General features: G+C 38.6%; 1 protein-coding gene across 5 annotated transcripts in view; it reads left to right on the top strand.

Moving 5' to 3' along the window:
• Positions 1 to 21243, top strand: part of ATP9B (ATPase phospholipid transporting 9B (putative)) — a 176058-nt gene that overhangs the window by 26759 nt on the left and 128056 nt on the right. For 3 of the 5 annotated variants that reach the window (XM_042461414.1, XM_042461412.1, XM_042461413.1), the window contains exons 3-6: positions 1122 to 1272; positions 4607 to 4720; positions 6492 to 6600; positions 14303 to 14361. In XM_042461414.1, the coding sequence (XP_042317348.1) occupies positions 1122 to 1272; positions 4607 to 4720; positions 6492 to 6600; positions 14303 to 14361 (433 nt within the window). Of the gene's footprint in view, positions 1 to 1121; positions 1273 to 4606; positions 4721 to 6491; positions 6601 to 14302; positions 14362 to 21243 lie in introns of those variants that run through there. The other 2 variants (XM_042461415.1, XM_042461417.1) reach the window with 2 other exon arrangements.

The following is a 21243-nucleotide window of genomic DNA, read 5'->3' as shown; positions in this document are numbered from 1 at the left end:
GTTGTTGCTTCGGTTGTATAAATACTGTTTTTTGTAATTGTATGATCTAGGTTTAATCTGTTCTTGTAAGCCGCCTTGACTTTTTTGGTAAGCACAAATTTAAATTTAATGTAAATAGAAGATGTGCTTTGTGTGTTATTATTCACCTATTTTCTCTTGATTTGAAAAGTAAAAAACACAATTGTTTAGCTGTAGAATTCAGCTAGAATGTACACAATAAATAAATGAAATGGCTGTACAGTATGTGTATGTATAAACTTGATTGTTTGATTTTCCTCTAATCTAGTGCTAGTTTTAGATGAATTTTAAATTCTAAAATAAAATACAGTGAAATACATACAGAAGAATCAAGATAATTTTCTCCTCTACCCAGGCAAAATGAGTTGGTGGGCAATTTTAGCATCCTTATCTTATTTCTTTTCTTTTTCTAAACAAATGTTCTATCTCTCCCCAACATTAGAGCAAATAGGATCTGTCCCTATGCACATATGCATTCACAGAAGCAGGGACGTAGCCAGGATTTTGGGAAGGGGGGTCCAGACTAAGTGCCCCTATTATAATGGGGCTTGGGCGTGGTGGTGCAGCAGCACACACCATTCATTATATCTAATGGGAGGGGGGGCCCCGAAACCCCCCGCCCCCCCCCCCCCCCCCGGCTACGTCCCTGACAGGACATTCTCATCCTATTACTTTTGGTATCTTTGTATTACAGAAATCTATCATGTGATGTTGGGGACTTTTTAGAGTTATGAGTTGCCATTGGGATGCCCAAGAAAAATAGTGCTGCACATCCAAGATCTCTTACAGATTTCCCTCCTAGTGGGAAATTATGGCATTTACTTAATCAGTTTGGGGAGCTAGCACTGCTCTGGCAAGTAATATATACATATGGCTTGGTCATGTGTCTCTCTGTTTGTGTTAGGCAAGAGTTCATTTAAAACTTGAGGTAAAAATACCATACTTTCTTCAAGAGTCTTTTATTTCATTTTACCAATCCATTGAATTGGACTGCAGTTCAGAATAGCTTGCAGCACAATATATTTGTTAGTTTTTAAAATGCCATGAAACTTCATTTATAAAATTAAAGAAAGTGTTTTTCCTTTCCTTTTCTTTTTTTGCAGTTGCTGTGATTGGCTTATAAACATTTGCCGGAGAAAGAAAGAACTCAAAGCACGCACAGTATGGCTTGGATGTCCTGAAAAATGTGAAGAAAAATACCCAAGAAATGCTATAAAAAATCAAAAATACAATATATTTACATTTATACCTGGGGTAAGGCTAGTAATGATTATTTATCCAGCCGCAGTGGAAAAGTACATTTCAGAAAGAAGAGAGAATAGTAAATGTTTTACAGAAAAGTGTAAATATTTTAGGTAAACCCATGTACCTGAATTAAATAACAATCTTCTTTATAAACACTGACACTCTTTGGTGTGTATTTGAAACACAATATCATCAGCCACAATAAAATATCTGAGAGTAAAAGATTGCAAACTTTGTATTGCAAAATTGAATACTCATTTTTGTGTTACACATTTTTGAGTACTGTTGACTTCAATGGACAGATAAGAATGTGTTTAAAAGGTAATTTCCCCCGTTTTATGTTCACCATTAAAGTTTTGTTCCTCCTCCCCCTCCCTTTTTGATTTGCATTTCATGTCTGTATAGGAATGTTCCTCACAGAGTCCCAGTGTTAAATGTTTAATAAATGGTTATAAAGTTCATTCTCCAGTGTAACAAGGGGTGCAGATTAAAAGAAAACCTATTAACATTGTAATTGTTTTTATGCATGAAATGTTTGTTCTTTGGTTGTTAGGTGGGTTAAAACATGTAACAAAACCTTTATGAACTAGATCCAGTTTAAAATAAAGTTCAGTCTCTTGAGATTTTCTTTTCTCTTACTGTGGTTTTCAAGATGCAGAATTCTTTTCATTGCTGAGAATAATAATTTGTTGCAATGCATTTCACAGAAAGGTACAACATGGCATTTTTTGTTCCCTGACTAGTAATTTCAGTAAATTCTATTATGACTTTAGCATTGAGGCTGTGGATAGCCAGCCTTGTTACTTTAATATTTGACTGAAAAGTAGGTGTTGCAGGAGAGTTGTTTCAAAGAGTATGATATAAAAAGGCCATTATATACTGTGCCTTTTACCACAGTAATCAATTGTCTTGTTGAGAATGCTGTCTCTGTCAAATCTTAATTTCACTGAGAATGCAAATTTTGTAATTGTTATGCATTAGTTCTTTCTTTCCACTCCATGCTACCCTTGCTCACCAATACTATTCAGCTAGCTGGCAAATATATGGATATTTTTGGTATCCATCCCCCTTATTAAAAAGACAAAAAAGTGAATTCATAATCTGTAGAGTGTTTGCTTTTGAGAATGTTAATGTTGACTGTTTTCATGCAGACAAATAATTTCATCTTCATTGCACAAAACCAACATTTTCTCTGTTTACGCTGAGCTTTTTTCCCTAAAGGTCACTAAATATACATTTAGTCATTGATTACTATAGTTAAAGGCACAATGTGTATTTCAGAGGTTTAGGCAGAATCCTGATGCCTGCAAAGATCAGTCATGATTTGCGAACACCTGTTGGCATAGCATAGTCCAGATGCATTATTAGTCTTGGAATATTTTTTCTTTAACTTTCCCTTAGGAAATGGAGTAGTTTGAAAGCATTTTGTAATTGCACAGTGGGAATCCTATTCTGGCTTTACTATGAATACCAATTACAGAGCTATTAATTGATGCTAACTGGGATTTAAAATTAATTAATGGTGAGGAAGGAAATATTGTTACCCTGCTGAGATTAATTTATATGAGAATTTAAACATTCTAGAAGAAAATAATCATGTTTCATTGTAAATGTAAACACAGTGTTACTCCAGCATGGCTCTTGCCATTTTAGATATGCTTGCAAATCTGTAGTAACTGCTATACCAATTTGAATTTCCTTGTATTGAAATTTCCATAATATGTTGGTTTGTCTGGAGCTTACATTTGATTGTAATTTGTTTGTGTTGCACCCACCTGCAGACATTTAGTAACATTCTTTATTTTGATAATAGAAATGGAAATGTATTTAAAATAAAATCAATTACAGTATTAACATTTCCACACACTCCTCTCAGGAGAGTAGCTAGGGATAATTGTAGAATAGAATGGCAATATATATTATGCTGATTTTATAGTACAATAAATCCAGAGGAATTATTATGTATCACTTTGATTATATGCACACTATTCCCTCTTATAACTGAAATCATTCTAAGAGAAATGAAAGATACACTTTTCCTTTCCTTTTTATTATGGTTAATGGATATACATTATTAGATTATATTGGGCTACTCTAAAACTAAAGGCCTGCTAGTCCACCATTGTGTTCACACTGTGGCCGACCAGTTGCCTGTGGTGAACCTCAGAAGCTGGACAGAGTTGCACTAGCCCCCCAACCACTAAATGTTGCATAGTAACTAACATATTCAGGCATAGTGCCTCTGATACTGGGAGTAATATATAGTCGCTACAACTGATGTAACTGATAACTTTAAGCTATTCGTACAGCTAATCCCCTTTTAAACTTGTCCATGTTGGTGGGCACCACTATATTAATTATACACTGTTTTCTTATCCCCAGCTTTCTGTTTGTAATACAGAGTTTATATAAGCCTCTTGTACAAAAACAGTGTTATCATCCATCATTTAAACTTTCTGAAGTACTAACTAAGTAAATGTTAAGCATTGTTCTTACTCTTATATTGTGGGTGAAGTCCAGAACAAATGTTCACATTACTGCTATTACAGTCGGCCCTTGGTATCCGCAGGGATCCATTCTGGACACACACACACCCCTCAGATACCAAAACTTGTGGATGTTCAAGTCCCATTGTTCTCAATGGTGGCTCAGCTGCGCCACCATTAGAAACATCAGGGCTTCTTACCTGCCTCCCCTGAAGGCTCAGAACGCCAGATAAGCCACTCCTGGCTGGAACACAAAAAGTTAACTCAGGACTTGCCAGGCTGCTTCCACCCTGCTCCATCCACATTCTTGGCAGCCACTGGTCAGAGGGAGCCGTCAATCACCCAATTCTCCCCCAGGTGATTGACAGCTCCCTCTGATCAGTGGCTGTTTCCATATCCGCCTCTTCCACATTCTTGTCAGCCACTGGTCAGAGGGAGCTATCAATCACCCGGGGAGGAGGACCAGGTGATTATCGGTTCCTTCCGACCAGTGGCTGATGAGAATGTGGAAGAGGTGGGGTAGATGCAGCTCGGCAGGCCCCAAGTTAACTTTTTTGTCTTCCTCCTAGGAGCGGCTTCCTGGCCTTCTGAGCCCTCGGGGGAGGCAGGTAAGAAGCTCTGTTGTTCCTAATGATAGTAAATCTGTGGATGGCAAGTCTGCATCTACTGAGGGCTGACTGTACTTTGTTAGAACATTTTGTTCAAGTCATGTTGAAGAAACACTGTTTATCAAAAATGGAAAACTAAGAACAACTCTTACACAATATGTTGCCTAACATTGGTCTTAAGTAAAATATTTGGATATCCTGGATGTGGTTTGAAACATTTTCTCTCTTTTTTTTCCCTTTCATTTTTAGGTTTTATATGAACAATTCAAGTTTTTCTTGAATCTTTATTTTCTCGTTGTGTCCTGCTCACAGTTTGTACCGGCTTTGAAAATAGGCTACCTCTACACCTACTGGGCTCCTCTGGTAAAACTTTTATAAAACTTCTTTTCTTTTCTTTTGAAACTAAGTGAGCTGGAAAGCTTGAGAGCTAAAACTTCCTGCTTTTTAAAAATTAAGAGGAGAACCCAGTGCTCCTTCCCTATGTCTACACTGAGCTGAATGCCAGTCACATAACCCTTTAAGCTAGAACCGGAATCCCATTTGTTTTCAAACATCTTTTCAGTTCTATGTGCATGGTATTATGTTTGATAAAAGTATAATACTAACCATAGTTATTGGGGAAGTTGAATGAGAATGGAAGGCAAGAAATACAAGATCCTGAAAGGAGTGGGATCTGGAAAGAGTCTCTTTGGCCTGGAACAGGTGGCCCAGAAGGAGAGGCCAGAGGCCACTTTGGCCACGATTGGGCCAGGACCGTAGTAACTGCATGACCTGCTCCCGAAGCAGGCCACCACCATGGTCTGAAACTGGCACTGCCAGGAGTTGGATTTAATCCTCTTCTTTTTGATCTGGTCCAAAGGACTGGATTGTAGTGCCAGAGCAGCTTCTGGTTGCTTTCGAGATATGTGGCATTTGAACGCCATGCCCCCAAAGTGTCCAGAAGCTGCCTTATTTGGCATGTGTGTTTTGGGCCTGTGTCACTGGGACAATTTACATCTCATAATTTCAGTTAACAGATTGGAACATGATATTTTTTGAACTGATTTAGAATAAAACAAATGTGTTTCTGATCATCAATGGATTTATGCTAGGAAAATATATAAAACCATTTTGGTGGGTTTTCCTGAAATATTTTTAACCTAGAAGGAACAACTATGTCATTAGAAGTGCTACAGCTAAATAATTTCAGAATGATTGCACTTCTTTGTGGTAAATAAAGTATAATTTCCCAATACATCATAATATATTCTGCTAAATTTTTGTCACTTCTGACCTTGTAAACTAAACAGCTCTGGTTAGTATTCTGATGGAGGATTACCAGTGACAACAAAGTGCAGTAGGCTATATTTCAGAGGAAGAAACTGGCCAAACTACCTCTGAGTATTTGTTGACCAAGAAAGCCCTGTGAAATTCATGGGGTCACCATGAGTTGACAAGCAACTTAAAGGCACATACAAATGCACACACTTCCTTGTTTAAAATAAATTTAAAATAATTTAATCTTCTTTTTTGAATATTGGAGCCTCTGATTTTAAGCTTGCTTTTCCTTATAAATTAGCATGCTGAAATTTAAAGGTTCTGTCATCCTGCATGTTACACCTGAACCATCAAATTGCATTAGAGGGGGAATTCATGAAGGAATCAGTGTAATGGCAGAAGACTGGGAAGGATTCTGCTTACAAAATAGCAGAATCCAGCAGCAATTCGCTCTCATGTAACCTGCCTCCACTATGTCCCCAAAACTAGTTCTGGAGAGCTGAGAACCCCACTAGTGCCTGTTTTTGGATGGGACAGAAGGGCCATGTGTGTGGTGGAGAACATGGGCACCTGACCTGCAAAACAAAACAGGATTTATCTTGCTTTGCTTATTCATGTATGCAGTTCCCAGAAATAGTTTTATTGTATCCTTTGGAAGTCTTCATAGGATTGTTGGCTAATATCTCACATTTCCATCAGCTGTTCTGCTATAAACATGATATTAGGGTAGATGAAAAGCACAACCTCACACACACACACATGCACTCTTCCCAAAATTGATTACAAGTACATATATTTCTCACCTACTGTTAAGTCCTTTGTATGTTTTAATAGAAATATTTTCCATTTTGGGAAATGTCTGTTATATTTTAAACAGGGATTTGTTTTGGCTGTCACAGTGCTGCGGGAGGCAGTTGATGAATTTCGGCGTTACCAGCGAGACAAGGAAATGAACTCTCAATTATATGGAAAGCTTACAATACGAGGTTGGTATACATACATACATACATGTAAATATATTTTACACTGTGAATCATGCAAAACATACATAGCTTTTTTCCTGCACTAATTTCATACTGTTGAAAAGCTCTGAACAACTTGTGATTCAACAAGCCCAAACACATACCACTACTTGTATATTGTTGCTTGCCCAGTGCCTGTCAAAATCTTGTGTTGGCAGTTCTAGACAGGAAGCACGAAATATTTAGATTATCAAACTTTTGGAAAGTTACTATTCATGTTCAGTTGCATTCAACAAGAGGGTGTCACAAGTTGCATAGTTCTAGCAGATGTCACTGAGGGACAGAAGTATAAAACCACTAGATATAAAAAAAAAGAAATGGTATGCAAACCAATGTCAATTACACATATTGTCAGATTAAAAAATATTTTCTGAAGATCTTTGAGAAGAACCATAAACATATACCAAATTTGATGTTTGCTGTACCAATTATTTTAAAATATTTATAAGGGGTGCAGTTATTTGATATTAAAAACTGAAAATGAAATAACATCAGTAAATAATGAAGCTACAAAAAACAAAAGAAAATATTGCTTTTGTATATCATCCCTTCAGATATATCCGTAAAGAAACCAAAAGATCTTTATCCAACCTGGAAGGATTACTATCTTCCATTCCTTTATCAATGGTTTGTTGCTTCAAATGCTATCTAAAGGGGAAAATGAAATACAAACAAAATCATTGTTCACATATTAAAAATCTGGCACAATTGGTTGAAAAGATAGATAGGGTTAGTTGATCTTAAAATGTGATGGCCTCAGCATGTGATAAACATCTGATTTGGCTACATAAAAATTTCTCTGAGAGCAAACAAACTATAACATGTTTTGCCTTTAAAATATGATGTTGGATCCACTGGTATCCTCCTCCTGACAGAACTAATCATGATAGTACAACCAGAAGAGGACAATTCTTGTCCTTCCTCTACATCTTCGGAATCCTTTTAGGAAGCCTTCAGGCATCCTTGAAGCAGATTTTTCTGGCACACAGGGCTGTGTGGTGGGAAGAGAAGAAAGGAAGTCCCAATGTGCTAGTGAATTTCCAATAGTACAATGATCACTGTAGCTTCAAATATATACTTTTAACCGAAACTGTTTATAAATTTCTGTAAAATACTTCTTTTGACATTTGCCTCACAACTCACTTTCTGTATTTGTGGTTCATAAATGCTGGAAAACATTCAGTATATCTCTCTTTTCCCTTAGATATTTTCTATAGCCTCTTATTTATGGCTACACTGAGATGCAACAGTTGTTCAGCAGTAAGAACAAATCTTCTTACTGATAAGGTACTGCTAAGAAATTCAAGTCTTTTGGACTACTGGTTGTCATAATGTAGCTGCAGACTCATTCAGGATTGTTTCTTCCCTTGCACATTGGGAATTTCCAGCCCTGCCAGTCTACCTCTTCCTCCTTTCTAGAGATATAACACAAAACCAAAGGTGGCTCCTGGGAGCAGGGACCCACATTCTTAATCTTGTTGCCTCTCATAAAATAAGTTTTCCTGACATTATTTTTATATCCCTTTGAAAATGGGGGAACATTGTCAATTAGAAGAAGAAATGTGCCTCTCCTTACCAAAGGCCCAGTACAGATGAGCCCTATGCGGTGCGCCAATGACGTGCTAGGGTTGCTCGGGGGCGGTGCCTGCACACGCCCCACAACCCTAGCACATCATGGGTGTGCCGCAGCTGTGCAGCACCATCCAGATGGTGTGTGCAGCAATGATTTGCCATCAGTGCAGCCTCCAAACGGGGCTGCGCCGCTGGCACATCACCGTGCCGTCTCTGGTGCTTTGGAGCGGCGGATGTGCGCTGCAATAAAGGAGCCGTTTCCATATGCTCCTTTCTTGCTGCACAACAGCACTGCGCAATTTGGTTGCTGCAGCGCTGCTGTAGAGCAAGGAGAGGTGCTGGGGAGACGTCTTTTTTGGTGCTCTGTACCGTGCCAAAGTAACTTAGCCAGCACTGGACAGAATATGGATGATACCTTTAAAAAGAGAATTCAAATGTTAATGCTGGCCATTTGAATCAAATTATTTTCATTCCCTATATGATTTATCTTCATATGTAATTATTTATTTAAAGTATTCCTGTATCACCTCCCAGGATGATGAACAAATACAAATCAATTAAAACAATACAAAGATAAAACATTTTAAAAACAGATTTAAATAATCTTTAAAAACTCCTAAATGCAGTTTAAAACAGTCCTGGAATCCAGTTTTGAAACAGTTAAAACAGAAATTTCAAACATTGAATGCCATGTGTAATAGCATTGTTCCAGCTGCCCACCAGAAGCTTAAAAGACATGAGGCCATATCTTTGGGTAATTTCCTTGGGTGGGGAGTTCCACAATCAAGGCACTGTTACAGAAAAAGTCTCGTTATCTGTATCCACCAATATAATTTCACAAAGTGTTGGGATGCACAACAAGACCTCCTCTGAAGATCTCAAATTTATGACAGGGCAGGCTCATTTGGGAGGAGATGATCTTTTAGATATCTTGGCCCCAAGTCATATCTTTGCCCCAAGTTTGCCCCTGATTTTCCATGAGCAGTGCTGGGTCCAAACACCCCCAAATTACAAACCTCTCAATGGGAGAGCAACATCATCCAGAACAGGCTGTGACCCCAATCCCCTGTTGGTTTTCCTACTGACCACCAGCACTTCATGTAGACTTCAAAAAACATGTGTAATTGTGCATGGTAAGTATTAATTTGGGGTGAAAATATTACTAGGTAACTCTGGGAAGCAATTAAATGATTGTTGCTGCAAACAAGGGGAAAACCTTGGAAGATGGGGTGCATTTGAAATTGTAAAGATGAAAGCTAACATCTAACTCTGTCAATGAAACATTCTAAGCTTGTGCTTTTGTTAAGAGGCATTGTTGAATAGTCCTGTACATGCACTATCCTTAGAAAAAGAGAGAGAGAGCTCTTCTCTGTTCCTGCCCAATCACTTGCTGAGTTTTCTCACATAGTCATTTTCTCTCCTCCCACTCATAGGACTTCCCAATTCAACTTTACCAGAAGTTGTACTTCTAAACTGAGCATGTTCCTTGCTGTTTAAATCGATAATTAGTCTTTCCTAATTCCTAGCTCATTTTCTTTATTTAGATGTAATAGTTATAGTAACAGACTAGGTCAGTGGTTCTCAAGCTGTAGGGCGGGACCCCTGGGGAAAGTAAGACTTGGAGACCCTGATTCCTCTTCCTCCTCCTCCTAAACTTTATACATGTGTTGTGTTAAATCTTGAATTTCTTTAAATAAATCAGTTCTAATTTATACGATGTTATTTCTTTGTAAAATATTACGTGATTGTGTGACTGAAAATATATACACTATACAAACACAGTATTTTTATTAATATTCTACATTGAGTGAGGAGTGTGATGTCTGCATGTATATGTAAAGGGGGTCACAAGAATAAAATGTCTGAGAACCACAAAAGTGAAGAAAAAAGAAGAGAAAAGAACCACAGCTAAAAAAATCTGATGGATTTAAAAAAAAAATACTCTCCTAATTCGTATACATCCAGACTTAAAGTATTTGTCCCAAATCCCTGCCAAAATCAACAGATCATTATGATCCTTGTAAATATATGGCAGAATGAGGCTGTGATGATATTGTATTTGTTTTTCCTAATCAGATGTATAAGGCTTCTGGTCCTGGAGCAGTTCCTTCCCTGTAACAAATACATAGGGAGGTCCTATGTGCTATTAACATTCTCTAAAATGAAATCTCAAAGTGTTCCTTATGTCATAAGGATGATTAGTTTATTATGATTTTGAGACTTTGGATTACTTTTTAGTTATGACGTGGCCCAGTGACTTTTGCAGGGGGAAAAATTGAACAAGTGTTATAACTTCAGAGGTTCCTTGGCTGCAGGCATGTAAGGGGCAAAACAGACCACCTGAAGGGGCAGCTTTAAGCTGCCCCTTCTGAAGGCGGATTGGAGCTGTGGCAGCCGCACATCATGGCCCCAATCTGCCTTTGCGCTGACAAAAAGCTGGCTTTTCCCCTGCCCTGCAGATGGAATCTGGCTTTAAGGAGTTCCAGCGGCGTGCAGCATATAAATGCCATGCTGCCGGAGCGCCCGAAAGCTGGCCCAAGTCTCGGCAGCTGGGCTGCTTAAAGCCTGCTTCTGGGCATCTTGGGTGTGTCCGTCATCTGTACACTACAACCCTTAGAGGCCTGGAAGCTGGCTTTTTATGCTGGTCTGTTTCACACCTTAATTTATCTTCTAATGCCAGTTCAGCTCCTCAGTAAATGGAAACTCTATGCTTTCTTAGTGCTACTGTTCTGTTTTTTTCTGTTGCCTACCCATAGAGAGAGAAACAGATGGGATGGAAAGGGTGACTTGAAGCTGCCCCTTCCGAAGATGAATCGGGGCAATGGCAAACATACGCCACAGCCCCAATCCACCTTGAATCCGGCTGAAAAAGGAGAAGATTAGATCAGCTGGCTCTACCCTGCCCTGTCATGGCCCCATAGTGGCTTCCTGATACTCCAGTGGCGTGCGGCCTGTAAACTCCCCTTCACTGGACCGTCATAAAGCCACCCATGTCTCAGCAGATGGGCGGCTTCAAGCCGGCTTCCCAACTTCATCAGGACACGCAGCATCTAAACACCATGTGCCAGTGACACCCGGAAGCGGGCTTTTTTGGGCCATCTGTTCCAGCCCTAAATCTCTAAAATGGTTTTAACTTTTTACTTTAGCCACCTTGAGCACTTGCTTGAAAAACTGGAAGGCAGGATACCAATCCCAAAATATAACTTCTGTAGTGAAAATTTTACACACTGAATATGTATTTGTAGTATTTATATTCTATTTTCTAATCTAAACGATACGATGTCTTGAAGGAAAGGGGCAAAAAGAGGCAAAAATATTTTTCTGCTACACTGTTATGGTTTTGCATACCTTGTTTGTGGAGACCTCCTGTTTTAATGCATTCATATACATGGCTTTTTTATTTTCAAATCATTGCAGTCTTCTTGAGCCATTCAAGTGTAATGAATTATGATAGACACTTAATTGTGTTCTAGTTCCTCACACAGCTTTAGGCAAAGGCTTGTGCCTTGCTGGACTATAAAGCTTGGATATGCAGCCACTTCTGACAGCTTTGGACTTTTTTATTGGCAATTACACAGATGGTGAGGAGTGTTTTTAAGCTAGTGAGATGTGTTCAGAAGAAAAAATAGTTTGCAAAAATAATTTATGCAGTGAACAGCATTTGATGTTCTTTTCAAAAAAAATTTACAAAGTTGTAATATTGTATTCTGTGTATGCATTCTGAAATGTTATCTAGTTATTTCTAGTTGTGTCAAATGGCAAAATGTCTGAAGTTATAGTTTTGTTGCTAAATTATATTCTACCAACCTCACCTGCAAGGGAGTGGATATAAGTCAAATTTTGTCAAAAGAACATGGCTAGTGTTTTGGCAACAGGATGTCCACCAGCAGGACATAACTGCATCCTCCATTTTGTGCTCCCTAGCAACTAAAGAGGTGTATTGCCCCTTGTACCAGAGGTGGCATATAGCCATCTTCACTACAGGCCATATATTGTCCCATCCTCCGTGAATTTATCTAGTCCCCTTCCAAAGCCATCTGAGTTGGCAGTCATTGCTACATCTTGGGGCAGCAAGTTTCTCTGTTTAATTATGCATGGTGTGAAGCACTTCCTTTTTATCTCTCCTGAATCTCAGTCCATTCAGTTTCACTGGATGATCCCTAGTTCTACTGTTACAAGTGAGGGAGAAAAGGTTCTCCCTACTTATGTTTTCTACCCCATGCATAGTTTTATAAACCTTTTCCATGTCTCCCCTAACCCAACTTATCTTTTTAAAGCTAAACAGCCTCAAATATGATTTTCTTTGCCTTTTTGCACCTTTTCTAGTTCTAGGACTATGTTTTTTCAGTGTTGTGACCAGAATTGTACAACTATTCTAGATGAGATAGCATCATCTATTTGTATGATACTTGGAGGGTTTTCCCATAATTTGCTTTCTAATTATGCTTTACATGGGTTTTGCCTTATTTTGCAGTAATTACACACTGCCTTGACATTTTTGTCCCCAACCCCATGGTTGTATTTATTTAATTTATGTCCCACCTTGATATATATCCTTTGAAATGAATTGAACATCTTAAACATAATAATTTCACTAGCTCTGCACTAGGTAGGACCAAAGTTTGATTTAGCCCTCATGCTATGTAATTAAAAAGAGTAGGTTGCTGAGACTTAAATTACATAACACAGCTTTATTATAAAGAGAAGTCTCTGGTAATGACAGTTCGCTTGCTATTACAGAGAATTAGAATTTCTGGGCTGGTAGGCTTCAACCAAAAAATTAGAAGTTCAGAGAGGCTTTAAGAGCCATAAATCCAAAAGAGAGACATCATGAGTTTGAACTGCTATTATTCTGCATTAAACTATACCTCAGGAAATAAAAATGGGTCTCCCCTAATTAAATAGAAATACTGGTGGCTGGGTTCATGATGCTTTCATTTTGGAGCAAAATATTTGGTGGATCCTAAGGAATACCATATATACTATAAGTCTACCTCATGTATAAGTCGAGGACAGGTCGTGGATAAGTCGAGAGTAAAACATAATGGTGGCTGAAATGTAAAGGAAAGATACAAATAAAATACAGGAGCTGGAAGGAATTGGGAGGGGGATAAGTAAAGGAGACTCACCAGAGGCAAGCTGATCACACAGAGTCCCCCCCCCATCCTCCCCTCAGAGCCCTCCTTGGCAGGCTCCACATGCGTGCTCTGCACCAATTGCTCCTGCAGACCTCCAAAAGTCACTCATAGCATGCCACTGCTTCTTTCCTCTCCTTGGTGCGCTTCCCTTTGAGAGCCTCAGGGGTGGCTACTTCACCTTTGGCACTGCTTTAAATCTGGACAGGAGGCGATGATTGGGCTCTTGGATCCAGTTTAATTCAGCCTCTTCTTCCTCTTCTCCTCGATGGGGCCCTACACTGCTGGGAGACAGCCAAAGTGGGGGGGGGGAGTGGAAGGCTAGCACAAAGGAGTTGTATGGGTCTTAGGTGTGCTGTAGACCTCGCCTCCCTGCTCCCATCTTTGAGTTATAGCTGAAAGAACTATTGAAGTTTCACATTGTTTTGTACTGCTATTAAGAAAATAGGGAAATGACATCCATCAAGTCACTAATTTCTGTCAGCTAATATGTGTGAACTTGTCCCTAGATTTTGACTGAGACATCAATGTTACACACGTCTTAACTGGAATGGACTGACAATCAATTGTAGACTATGAATTGGAACACAAGAGTCAATGAATGTGTGTGCACCTGTGTGCCCTCACCTGAAGAAACAATAGTCAAACGTACAAGAATATGGAATGAGAACAGCATATGGAGGTCCTGGGTGGATATCCAGAATTCTGTTTTAGATTTGCTAGTGCCTTACTCAGTTTTCTTGGGAAAGACACAATCTTATATTGTGGTAATTATGGTTAATCTTTAACAATGAATGATTAAATTGCCAGAGCCGATAGTTATTTGCTTGTATGAAAGTACAATTCGAAAACATGTTTCTAATAAACATTCCACCAAAAACTTGGGGCAAAACATTGTTAGAACTTCTGTAATTTCTTGCTAGTTGCTTATGTTGATTTAATTTCTTTTTTCTTTAAAGGTAAAGTGCAAGTAAAAAGCTCAGACATTCAAGTTGGAGACCTCATCATAGTGGAAAAGGTTGTTGTTTTTAAAATATATTTTAATTATTAACATTTTAATTGGTTTTCTTTGTATCTTTTATTCTGGATATTAACTACCTGTTCAGTTTTAAATATATTCTGTGACAGAAGAGCAGTTGTTCATTTTGTGGCATTAGTATCCAATTTTATGAATTTGCCCAACATTACCATGCAGGAAGAATTCTTAAACCACAGCATTTCGTGTGTACCATTCAACATTCCCTTCATTGTGCAGTCAATATGCTAAATGTAGTTGCTGTGTTGATTTGTGAACTTTGCTGCTTTCTGGCTGGTTTTTTAAAACTGAGGTAGGCAACTTGTGGTCTTTGAAATGTTGTTGGACTCCTGCTCCCAGGAGTCCTCCCCATTGGTTGTTCCACATAGGCTGATGGGAGAGCAATCCAGCAGTGTTTGAAAGGTTATAAGTTGCACTCCTCTGTTTTAAACAGTTTCTAATGGATATGTTACAGTCTAGTTCAGTGATGGCGAACCTATGGCACGTGTGCCAGAGGTGGCACTCAGAGCCCTCTCTGTGGGCACATGTGCCATCACCCCAGCACAGAGTTTGCCAGAGTTTGTTACTAGAAAGTCAGAGGGACATGACACTTTGCAATAAATAAGTGGGTTTTGGGTTGCAGTTTGGGCACTCGGCCTCGAAAAGGTTCACCATCACTGGTCTAGTTCATTCATTACTTTTGCCTCAAGGCATAGGGAAATGGGAGGAGTTGGTGAAACCAACCATGAGTACTGAATTGAGTGTTTCCATTGGAATGTATTACAATCGGCCCTTCTTATACACGGATTTTTTTTACACGGATTCAAGCATCCATGGTTTGAAAATATTCAAAAAAAGTATAAATTTCAAATATCAAACCTTGATTTTCCATTTTTTATACGGGACACTATTTTGCTATGTCATTATATCTAATGGGACTTGAGCATACACGGATTTTGTTATACATGGGGGATCTTGGAACCAAACCCCAGCGTATAACAAGGGTCCACTGTACTTGGATTGAACATGTGTCTTGTCATTCCTTTTTAATTTAAACTAGGTATCTCAAAAATATACCAAATAAGCGGTGCTAAGTTGTTCAGTTATTTCTCATCAGCTGGTAAGAATAGAATAATATAATGAGGCATTACTTAAAAGATTTGGTCAGTTATAACACCAGTAGACTGCATCTGCAACTGTCAGAGGAGTTTTGAGTAATATGCTTCCTGGAAGATCTTTCATGTTGCCACAATCACCTTGATTTGATATCAGAAATTTACAGATTTCTAGGTTTGTTTGGATTTGCTTAAAGTTTTCTTTGCCTCCTCTGAGATTAATTTCTAATTTGTTTTTCTGAAACACTTGATGTAATGCAATCTGTAACAGATTGAAGGTGGCTCTTGATGTTGTATACTTGCGTGTCAAGTTTCAACATGCGCTTTTAATATTAGCATATAAAACTTCTGATTAGTCTGTAGGTTTTTTAAATAAGCATTCTTAATTTGGTATGCGGTTTGTGTGAAAGCTAGTCATCATATTTGCTACATTTAGCAGACAGATTAAACAGTAGAAGACTTTTAATACTATTGCTTCATGAAATGTCAAACACACCTGCCAGTGAATGTTTGTAATAGGTGTTGCCCTCCAGATATTACTGGATTCCAATTTTGATCATGCAGTATAGGCTGAGTATCCCTTATCTGGAATTCTGAAATCTGAAATACTCAAAGATCGTTCACATGGGTAGCTGAGATTGACACCTTTGCTTTCCAGTGGTTCTGTATACATAAACTTTGTTTCATGCACAAAATTATTATCTCTGTAAACACACACACACACACACACACACACAGAGAGAGAGAGAGAGATTCCAAAATCCAAAACCCAAAACCTTTCTAGTCCCAAGCATTAAGGAAAAGGGACACTCAACCTGTATTTTATTTACTTTGTGGCTACAGCTGATGGAAGTTACACGACAGTCTTTGGAGGGCAACATGTTTTTTTAAAGCTACTGTGATGATGAATCAAGTAATATATGTGCATGTTTTAACTGATTCTTATAAAGTTTTTTTTTTTTTTTTTTTTGCAAAATGCAATGAATTTTTTGGATTTCAGCCATAGTATCCCTCACTTAAGTTTTTGATTCAGTTGTAACATGTACAACAAATGAATATGAAAGAATGAGATGCACTTTCAGCATAATCTAAAAGATTTATCACTAGCATGTACTTAATTGCATCTAGCATTTTAGGATGGTGACAGCTATTCTACTATCTCAAAAACATTATCCTAGTAGCTACAGGAAAAAACCTTGAATCTTTGAAATGCCTTTTTTATCTCTTTAGAAGTAAAATAACTTGGTAATTAGTGTAGTGTGCTATAATATAAAAGCAAAGGAAATTAAGTTTCTTTTTGCTAGTAGCTCATAATAGAACATGGATGACAGTGCTTGTCAATCCTTAAAGGAGTTTTTTTGGGCTTTACTGTCTTAAGAATCACAGCATTTTTTCTGCATGCTTGGGTGATGCAGATGCCTTTTTGAAAAACTAAACATACAGTTGGCTCGTAGTATCCATGGGGTTCCATTCTGGACAACCCCCCCCCCCACTTAAGACCTCAGGAGCTTACATTTGGGGTTTTGTAATGGTGGTCCACAAGCATGGCTGCATGCAAACGCTGTCATTAGGGCAGACTGTACAAAACTATCTTGGTTTTTTTCATCAGAAATAGAATCAGATGAAGGTATAATTAGAAGTGGAAATTACTGTTTTGAGTAATGTCCAAATCCAAATGGTTTAGGGACATCAGTTTTTAGGTTACAAGTTTTGAAAAATGCCTTCATAGGATAATACTTGCTATATATATTAAAATGACTTGCCTCATAAGATAGTTGCATAGGAGTAAAATATACAACTGATTGCCATCCTCCAGCTCATTAGTAAATGCCCTTAGGATTATAATGGCGGGTTACAAACGGCCCTCAAGGGGCCGTTTTCCCGCTGCCACAATTCGCTGCGAAGGGAAGCCCCAGCGGCCAGACCGCAAGGCTTCCCCACGCAGCGAAAAAGGAGTGCTGAAATGGCGCTCCTTTTCAAAACGCGGAAATGGCGCCGCGAGGGGCGGAGCACGCCCTCGCGGCGTCACTTCCGCCGCGACACGTCTGGACACACAGCGTCCAAGACGTCAAAATGGCGGTGCCCATGTGGATGGGTGCCGCCATTTACGACGCGCTCCGCACGTACTGGGACGAAGGGCCATGAGGAAGGTAAGAACCTTCCTAACCCTAATACGGCCCTTCCTAACCCTAGTACGCGCATAGCGCGTACTTTATGGCGGTTTGTAACCCGCCATACTTACTCTTTAAAAATGTGAAATTGAATTTTCCCTTTCTACTTACTTCAGTACTGTTTTCATTCTTTAGATAGATCTTTATTGTGTCAAAATATATTACAAGAATATGTTAAAAGAACAGTCAGGAGTGAAATATACATTTCCTTACCATATACTGTATTATACAATCATAGAGTTGGGAGAGACCTCAAGGGCCATCCAGTGCAACCCCCTGCCATGCAGGAAATCTCAATCAAAGCATCCCCAATGGCTATCCAGCCTCTGTTTAAAGACCTCCAGGGAGGGAGACTTCACTACACTCTGAGGGAATGTGTTCCACTGTTGAACAGCCCCTACTGGTTCCTCCTAATGTTGAGATGGAATCTCTTTTGCTGTAGCTTGTATCCATTGCTCTGGGTCCTAGTCTCTGAAGCAGCAGAAAACAAGCTTGCTCCCTCCTCAGTGTGATATCCCTTCAAGTATTTAAATAGGGCTATCATATCACCTCTTAACCTTCTCTTCTTCAGGCTAAACATCCCCAGCTCCCTAAGTCATTCCTCATAGGGCATGGTTTCCAGACCCTTCACCAATTTGGTCACCCTCTTTGAACACACTCCAGTTTCTCAACATCCTTCTTAAGTTGTGATGCCTAGGACTGGACACAATATTCCAGGTGGTGCCTGACCCAGAATAGAGTGGCACTATGACTTCCCTTGATCTAGACACTATACTTCTGTTGATGCAGCCTAAAATCGCATTGGCCTTGTTAGCTGCCACATGTTGACTCATGTTTAATTTGTGGTCTACTTGGGCTCCTAGATCCCTTTCACATGAAGTCTCATTCAGCCAGGTGTCCCCCATCCTATATCTGTGCATTTCATTTTTCCGCCCTAAGTGCAGTACCTTACATTTCTCCCTGTTGAAATTCATTTTTTTTAGCTTCGGCCCAGCTTTCTAATCTATTAAGGTCATTTTGGATTTTGATCCTGTCCTCTGGGGTATATTAAGCCATGCAAGTGGGGCTTTTATCTGACTGAAAGATGAATCTGTCAGGGATGATGGGAGTTGTAACTCTTCACCTCTGGCTCGAACTCACCACCTGGTTGTGCACCTCGCTGACCAGTTTTGGCCAGTGGTTATAGCTTAGCAAGAGTTACAGAGAATAGGCTGAAGATCCTGACAAACTCTCCTAGCCTTCTCACTCTTGCTTCCACAGAAGTCTTCACCCTTCTTCAGGATCCAGCTGGTTCTTGTAGCTTCACCCAAGACACCAGACAACTCAGTACTGTAGTCTTAAATAAAAGATCTACTTTATTCTACTATATACAGCTCCAAAACTATCCAACACAACAATACTCAACTCCTCACTATCCACTACTACTACCCACTCTACAACCCACACAATACAAAAAAATGTAAAGTGTTATAAGGGAACTCTAATATGGAGAATAACAAACACATAGGCAAATGTTGTACTATAGGAAGTTTATTTGTTATCAAGATCTTTGAAGATACAGGATCATCATATGTAATAGTTCTGATTTGAGATGTTGGAAGCCTCTGCTTAGTTTGTGTTGATAATGTGGAATGATGTATATCTTCGTATTTTAAGCAATAAAATTTATATATATATAAAAAAAAGTTTTGTTAGGCAGTTTTTATAATTTGAAAAAATTTAAGGATCATCTTTTCCATCCAACACTTCATTCCTGTTTGTAAAATGTATATGAACATTCTGTTCTTATATGAGACTCTCATCCAAGAGAACGATTAGGTCCATGCCAACTTAATAACCTTGAAATCTCCCAGGCCATTAATTGCATTTCATCAGAACAATTTGCTTTTCATTTTAACAAGTATAATGTAGATTCTTTTCACACCATAATCAGGGACAAAAGAGTTTAAATATATTTATTTGTGTTATTAAAGTAAATAACTAGAATTGGCAAATATGAGAACTCATTTTGATTGGCAATATGCCACTTCAATGGGAATGCTAAGATTAATTATGCCTGGTGGTATGTGAGAGCTGCACTTTTTGTCAGAGCTTTAACTTGTTAACAGGCAACAGTTTTAAAAGATAAAGCTAGCAACCTGAAATGTGACTAAAAGGTTTATGTCAACATTAAAAGAGATGTTGTAAAGATGTATAGTTAATCTGTATAAAGACAGCACATCTGATTTTATGTTTGTCATTTAAGGAATTATTTATTGACTTCTGAAGTTGCCTTTTGCCTCTCCTATGTTTTGCAGATAGTAAGTTCCCAAATGTTGAGTGTACAGTATAGTTCATGTTCTTCAGTAAAAATTTTATTTTTACTTTACCCTGTCTTTCCACCATGCTGCATATAAAGTCTTCTTGCTTAGTGTAAGGAATGAAGGACTGATAAGGACAGTTTTAAAATAGTCAATCAAAAGTCACAATTTATTTTAACTTTTTGTTAAAGAAAAATGAAATTATGTACACATTTACATACCATTTGTTTTTTGTTTGTTTGTTTGTTTGTTTGTTTTAGATGTCAGAATATCTTCTTTAGGAATTTCTACATAGACACAAAGGATTTGCAGTAATTTTAGGGAATTTTCATGATCTGACATTTAAATGAGGCAAAGGGAACACTTGTATGTATACTTATCAAAAACCAGTATACAGTATATATTCTCATGTAATGAACTTGTTAACTCTGAGAATCAAATTGACACAGAAATAGCTCTCATCATTTCAGCTGGAATGGGGGAGAGGTTTATTTTAGAACAGCCATATATAGCTGTCATTAAGGGAGAGGGTTTAACACTTTATCATATTTGTTTCCCAGGCTCCCAATTCCCAGTCTCCAAATGCAGATAATATTTCTACAGAGGTGCTGCTGCCCCACTCCCACACCTCTGGGAGTAATAGCTGCTCAGGAGAATAATTTAGATCTCTACCCAATGGGATGGAAGGAATGGGTTGAAAACCTTGCATCCCACTGCCATGTTTCATCAAATTGGCAGCCCATGTGGCTGCTGTGAAATAAAAACAAAAGAGTTAGCAAATTAAATTGTTTTTGAACTTGTCCAGTTTTACCACTTGGACCAAACTCACCCTTAAATAGCCTGATCACTGATAACATTTACTGAATCACCATGAATTTGCACAGTTAAAATGTATGTGAGGCGCAATCCTTATGTGTTTCAGACGCTAGGAAATATTTGGGTCAGGAAAGTCTGTGGAGACTTTTGTAATAGAGCACTGGTAAGCAAAGTGTGGCCCATGGTCTGCATGCAGCCCCAGGGTTGTTTTTATGGCCCCTAGGGCCCCTGGGGTTTTTTAAAAAACAAACACAATTCTTCTTAGCTCCCAAATTCCCCAAAATATTTCTAGGAAGTGTAGAAAGCTTTCCACTATGTTTGGAGGCCCCCTGTACCCCCAGAAGTCAAAACAATTATTGAATGCCCAAAAATGGCCTGTAGGGGTCATGGAAGGCCACACAACATGGTGAGAATGTTCCCATGTCTCCTAGAGTGTTGGGGGGAGGAAGCAAAATAAAATTTATTTATTTTGCACAAGTATGT

This window comes from Sceloporus undulatus, chromosome 4 (assembly GCF_019175285.1).
Source record: "Sceloporus undulatus isolate JIND9_A2432 ecotype Alabama chromosome 4, SceUnd_v1.1, whole genome shotgun sequence".
Taxonomy (NCBI): Eukaryota; Metazoa; Chordata; class Lepidosauria; order Squamata; family Phrynosomatidae; genus Sceloporus; species Sceloporus undulatus.
This window is presented reverse-complemented; position numbering and strand designations above follow the sequence as displayed.